The following is a 6481-nucleotide window of genomic DNA, read 5'->3' as shown; positions in this document are numbered from 1 at the left end:
TTGTTTAAAATTTTATATGAATTTATCGAAATCACAAATTTAATAAGTAAATTTGTATAATTAAAATGCTGAAATTCATATATGCAATGGAAAAAAAATCCCACTTAATACTATTCGTATAGAAAAACAGAACCGAAATCCAAGGCCAAGCCTGTCGCAACAAATTGGGCCATTTGGCTTTACATTTATATAGATATAGCAACTCAAAACATTGGTAATGAGTGATAAATAATAGTGTCAGAAGAGACAGCTTGGCGGCTCGATCGATCCCCTTGTTTGGCCCATCGCGTTATGGCAAAAAGAGGTGGCTTCAGCCCCTGAGCTGAGCATCAGAGATATATCGCTCAACAGTATGTCTGTGCAGGGTATTTGCTTGCTGCAGGCCAGACGAACCGCTACTTGGGTTGCGGAAGTTCCTGAAATGTTCTTGAATTTTATATCCGAGATTTTTACCGCAGACGTCTGCTAACAAATCCCTAGCGTATTAGGAGGTTAGACGAGACGGTTTTTCAAGATATTAATTCGAACATTTATGAAATGAAAATTGCGGGCTACCTGATTGGGGCAAGGGTCTGGAGAATCACAGTAGTATTGGTCGATTATTATTGGGTTGGCGGTGTCTACCATCTGAACATTCTGAAAGACTATATTGCTTACTAGGCCTGAACCACCCTGTTTACAACACTACTGTAGGATTACCCATGTGGAGAATATCTGATCAAGAGTATCACGATCTACGAAGTACGTATAAAACAATAGCACAGATGCATTGCAAATGGAATACCTGCCATGTTTTGATCCTCAATCCATTATCGGTCGATATCAATTTGACACCGTCTACCAGCACATTGGACACATCGCCTCCTGAATTCCATTTTCCCAGGCTTCCCACACTGCCAATGATGATTTTCAGGCATGGATAATATCACTTAAACGTCTTGATTACCTGTGTATAAGCTTCACATCTAATCGTATACTATTATGAATAGGTTGTTACCTTATTCCATGGCCTGGTCCACAAGTGAGATCCTTTAATGTGATATTCGAAGATCCATTCCCAACCGAAATGCAGTCATCACCTGCCCCATTTATTTTGCAAGTTAGGTCGTTTGTGATTGTTTTAACGCAAAATAAACAGACAAATTATACTTTTGTGCCATTTTCAGAGCAAAGACATGGCTATCACTGCAGGAATGTCAGTAACATGAAGGAAAATCACTAATTTAATTTGTCAGATTATATTAGGGATAAAATTTACCATGTGCTTTTATAATATTCAAAGAAGTTTTAGTATTTAAAACTTTTGTGTTAAGAAGTAATTTAATACCTGAATATTCTATTTAAGAATTCACTTTAAGATTTATTTTAATTAAGGATATGTTAGGTATTTAGAAAGATTAAATTTAAAATTAAGGATACGTTAGGTATTTAGAAAGATTAAATTTTTTAAATGTAAATTTTGTTTATTCATAACAAATTTATAATTAAAATGGATATATACTTGGGGTATATCTATATACATAATAAATTAAATCTCTTTTATATTTAGTAGCATATTATGGAAATTTCTTATAAAGAAAATGTGTAATTCTTTTATTTCTTATAGGCATATTGAGTTAACACATAAATTTGTAATAGATTTTTTATAAACATATAAAATATATTAACTTAATATGAAAACACAAAAGAATTTACACTTCTTTTAACTTTGAAATCTATCAATGTTGTGTTTTGTGAAGCAAAAATAATGGCACTCCTTAAGAGAGCATGAGGCAAAGACAAAAGAACTTTTAATTCAAAATTCGTTATAAACAACATTTAAATATAATTTTAAATGTTACAAGGCAATTCTATGTTAAATACTCATTAATCTGAAATATTTTATTTATAACTAATATGAAACATTTTTTAAATGTTGCATGTTAACTTTATGTTCTAAACTAATAAAATTACACATCACTAGGATGCAAGAAATTATCTATTATTAGAATAGGAATTTTGTTTTATTTTCAAAAAAAATAATTATATACATATTTAACTTAAAATTATTTATCTTATTGTTAATATTCTTTTAAATGTCTCATATTAAGTAAATATTAAATAGGATCTATCTTATACAAATACAAGGTCATAGAAAGGTCTTCCTACATAATGACTTGAGTATCTATCTTATACAAGTATAAGACCATAGAAATGTCTTCCTACACAATGACATTTTTAAGTGATATTAAAATCTATACCATACAATAAAAAACCCTTAACTCATTTATAGATTTATTTAAATTTGTAAAAAAAAAACTCTTAACTAAACATAAATAACTTTAAACCATACTTCAATTAATTAATTGTTTTTTATTTTTTTCTAAAAATTTCTCAAAATAATTAACTTCTAAATATCCCCATAAATGTTATAAGCATTTGAGTTACAACCTATCTTTAAAAACTTTAACCCAAATAAATGGACAAACTAATTCTTCACCCAACCAAACCATTGTAACTAAATTAATTAACTAAATCTATTGACTAAATTAACATCACATTATTCCATGGTAAATTAATAATTGAATACATCACTTATCAAAATTCTTAACAATGACCCCGTCAATATAGTTCGTTGGAGCCGAATAAATTTTCGCATTTCAAAATTCCGTGTTACATTAGTAATTCAACCTACCACACATCAAAATTCGAAACTATGAACCCTCCTAACATGATTCGTTGGGTTTGAAGCGCTGTTTCATTCTAAAATTAATAGATTCTAACTAAATTAGTTTACTTTCAAAATTTTAAGTTAAAAGAAACAATTATGATATGTACAAGATTTGAACAGATTACATCTATTGTCACAAAATCCCGGCTTTAAACATATGACCTCCAGTTTATCAAACCCTATTATATTATCTCAAATCTTGTGTTAAACGAACCTATTTTCTTTAAAAGAATCTAGGTTAGAAGAGGGATCAGGAAAGTCAGTATCATACCTGACCTAATAACACAGTCGCTTATCAGAACGTTTGTAGAAGCTTCGATGTGAATTCCGTCCGTATTCGGACTGGTTTTGGGGGCGATAATTTTAATTGAAAGTGCCCGTACATTGTCGCATTGAAGGAAATGCAAATGGAAGTGAGGGCCATCAACAATTGTCAAATCTGTGACCGTTACCTCAGTGCTCGCCTCAAATTGAATGGCCTACACAGAGCCAAAATCGGGCAAGTTTTTTTCTAAGAACTGGTTGCGTTTAAATCGGAGAGATATAATCTTTAAAGGATGCTCAATTGATGGTTACTTACTATTGGTGAAGGTCTACACATTCGCTGCAGTGAAAAACAGCACAAAAAGAACATGTTAATCGAATTGATTGAAGAAAGATTTCTCCTACGAAAAACACAACTTTTCGGTTGTTTAAAAGTGATCTTTAAAGCATTGTATGAATTTTCGGTTGCGTTGTACTTATCTTTCAAGCATTGCACGAGTTTCGGGCCGATTTACAGTAATCTTTTAAATATTATATGGATTTTAGGTTTCTTTCTAGTAATATTTACATATTTTCACGAGTTTTAGGTTGATTTAAGCATATTTACACATAAAGAGTTTAAAATCTTCTTCGATACTTGAAATTTGCTTCATTGAAAGATTTGGAAAAAAAGTTGGTGTTTACCCTATTATTGACCATCCTGCACGACAGTCGCCACCAATTATTTCCTCCTCCAAGAATCAGGCCTCTTCCCGTCAGAGCAAATTGTTTAAGTTGTTTAAACTCCAGCCATACCTTTGAATTGGTCCACCTTGATGGATGGTTAGGGGCGAATAATGTTCCATCAACCTGCAATCTTGTTAAATCAAATAATAAGTTATCGTCAATAGCTAATCCTGTCTAAAGTCATGAATGTTTTCCCTTTGTGGCTAATACCTGAAAAGTGAAGTTCGCAACGCAGGGGCCCCTGAAAATGGAATGATTCAGAAGAAACGTTTTACCGCGTGGCACAAGCAAAGTTCCGGACGGCGCTTTGCAACCTGCCTCCCATGCGCGCGCAAATGCCTACAAGACAGCTTTAGTCATTTAGAAGTCTAACCTTTTCGATATCCCAAATCTTTGAACCCTTGGGATGTTATATGACAGCAAATCCTTAAGAATTTTTAAATTGCGCCCGTTTGTCATTAGAATCTCAGTATCGCAATGAACATAACAACACAAACCATGGCGTGTCTCGTAGTGCACACTGTCTAAATAAACACACTAATTTTCTTTAATTCGACTCTCTCAGACAGTTTTATTAAATCCTATCTCGTACTTATTTTTCTCGTTGCGAGTTCTGATCTTTATGCAGAGAAGTTTTTTCTTTCAGTGTCTGAAAAAAGTAAAGTAACTGTAAACTTTAAAAGTTTGCCGTTCATTGGCGAAATCGGATAACTGACAACGAAAAAACAGCAATCTACTCGTGGTTCCAAACAAAAAGGCTAAAATACGGCATCCTTTCTGTAATTTCCTTACTTCAATATATCTCGATCATAATATACGAGTCGCCGATATTTATCCTGTCGTGGATAAGTCACTCATACGAAACATGCCACCGCGAGGTTATCGAAATGGAGAACTTTCATACATAATCTCAAGTTTTCAGTCACTCACCTGAGTATCATCTTCCAATCCATTGCCGGCTGCACCGAATGCTTTAACGTCGAAAATTTTATCGGAACGAAGAGCTGGCATAAGACCTTCGGATTCAAAGAAAACAATGACGAAATGCAGGCTCAAAATAGCTAAAATACGAAAATGATTGCCACTATTCGCCATTGCAGCAATTTTCTTCCCGCTACGGTCTCTGCAACTGAATTTCACGAACGCCTCCTTCACACGGAGTTTGTCCTTGTGCGATTGAGTTGAGATCTTTAATAGAGATTTATATATAGATGGAACGAAAAGTGTGCAGGGGAAGCTGGGAGACACTCTCTGTGAATGTGAATGCCCCCGAAAAGCGGGAGAAGTTATAGAGTAGGGTTTACGCCACTTGTTCGTTATATATCTTTACTGCTCACGCGATGTTCAATTTCGCTTTGTTTTTAATTTAATTGTATCGATTAGCTCTTCGGTCACTTGTTTACTTAGATACATCGCGGTGCTTATAGTAAGTTCAATTTTTGCTTGTAATTTTTATGTTGATTATTGTCATTTAAATCTTCACAATCTTTTCATGTGTCATAGAATTTTATTAAAATGTATTTATATTTATTTTAGAATGAATCTATATATATATATAAACCAACGTAAATGAGGGAAAAAAATATTTAAAATAATATATTTAATATATTTCAAAAGTTTTTAAAGCATAAATTTTATTATCTTTTAAAATAATAAATTGCCATTGAATATGATTGAGGAATATATGGCCACTTATTGCCTAAAAACTTTTTATGAAAGGAAGTGATGAATAGTTTCAAGTTGGTCATAGTGTCTATATAATGTTTTTTGTGGGTTAATTGAGAGATTATTTTTTAGGTGGAAGTTTTTTTTAAAACTATGAATTATGTAAAAACAAAAAAAAAATTAACATCCATATTATTTAGCTTTAATTAATTTAATTTTTGTACATTTCATAGGTTTTATAGTTAATTTAATGAGGAGGTTTGTAAATCTAAATAGGATTACCAGATATATTTAATTGATTTGATCTGTAAATTGTTGTGGATATTCCACTTTATAGTTTGTCATAACATATCTAATAACATTATAATAAAAATTTGGGTTTCTACACTATTACAGATTTATTAAACTTTAAGATCTGTAGATTTCACTGTAATTAGTACATGCATGCAAATGGAAATTATGCAGAAAAGTAGAGAATGATAAAATAAGCCCACACACACATAAGACACAAGATATTCTCTTTGGGAAACCTTTTCGGGAGAAAACCCAACTAGAAAGTGAGGTCGTTTTTCTCTCTTTCTCTGTCTAGAAATATGGTTGCAAGTACAAAGAAATAATGTCTTTGGCCAATGGGCTACTACACTACACATATCCTCTTTGTGTGCTCTACTTCCTATCTCTCCTAGCTATCTTTGCTCAGATATGGAACAAAATTCTCTCGAAAGAATGGAATGTCTCTTCTTCCAGTGGCTCGATTATAACATAGCTCAATAGCCTACCAATAGTTAATTTTAACTACATCAACTTTTAACTAAAGTTACAATATAAACTCTTCTAGAGTCTTTTACATCATAAACACGAGGCTACCTCCTTTTCCATGAATAATGGTGGCTGACGCGACATCCTCCCATACTATAGGTGTGAAAACAGGAAGGTCAACTTCTGAGTGGCATAACTTTTGCATACAAACTCCAATTGATGCACTTCTTGCATTGTTGGAAAGATCTTTCCATGTAGAATAACATGAAATGGTGTGGGCTGAAGCGATGAAGATTTACCCCCAAGAAACATCATTTGATGCCTCAAAATGCTCCTGGAGGGTTTCAGACCCTGTTT

General features: G+C 32.8%; 1 protein-coding gene across 1 annotated transcript; it reads right to left on the bottom strand.

Annotated features, from left to right (window-relative positions):
• Nucleotides 1-237: 237 nt before the first annotated feature.
• On the bottom strand, nt 238-4795 carry LOC149174177 (polygalacturonase-like). The gene is made up of 9 exons (XM_089420772.1): nt 4631-4795; nt 3911-4039; nt 3659-3823; nt 3291-3314; nt 2982-3189; nt 998-1079; nt 785-893; nt 556-672; nt 238-462 (listed from the first exon to the last, which is right to left on the bottom strand). Exons 1-9 carry the CDS (start codon nt 4793-4795, stop codon nt 238-240), a joined length of 1224 nt encoding a protein of 407 aa, XP_089276898.1.
• Nucleotides 4796-6481: the final 1686 nt, after the last annotated feature.

This window comes from Pinus tabuliformis, chromosome 4_1 (assembly GCF_031772625.1).
Source record: "Pinus tabuliformis cultivar Carrire ecotype Pingquan chromosome 4_1, CPIR1, whole genome shotgun sequence".
NCBI classification, from domain to species: Eukaryota; Viridiplantae; Streptophyta; class Pinopsida; order Pinales; family Pinaceae; genus Pinus; species Pinus tabuliformis.
This window is presented reverse-complemented; position numbering and strand designations above follow the sequence as displayed.

Coding starts and splice junctions, on each gene's coding strand:
- LOC149174177 (XM_089420772.1), bottom strand. CDS start 4,795: ATGGCGAATAGTGGCAATCATTTTCGTATTTTAGCTATTTTGAGCCTG. Junction 3,315..3,658: donor GCAGGATGGTCAATAATAGG/GTAAACACCAAC, acceptor TTTTCACTGCAG/CGAATGTGTAGACCTTCACC. Junction 1,080..2,981: donor CGACTGTGTTATTAGGTCAG/GTATGATACTGA, acceptor TAAATGGGGCAG/GTGATGACTGCATTTCGGTT.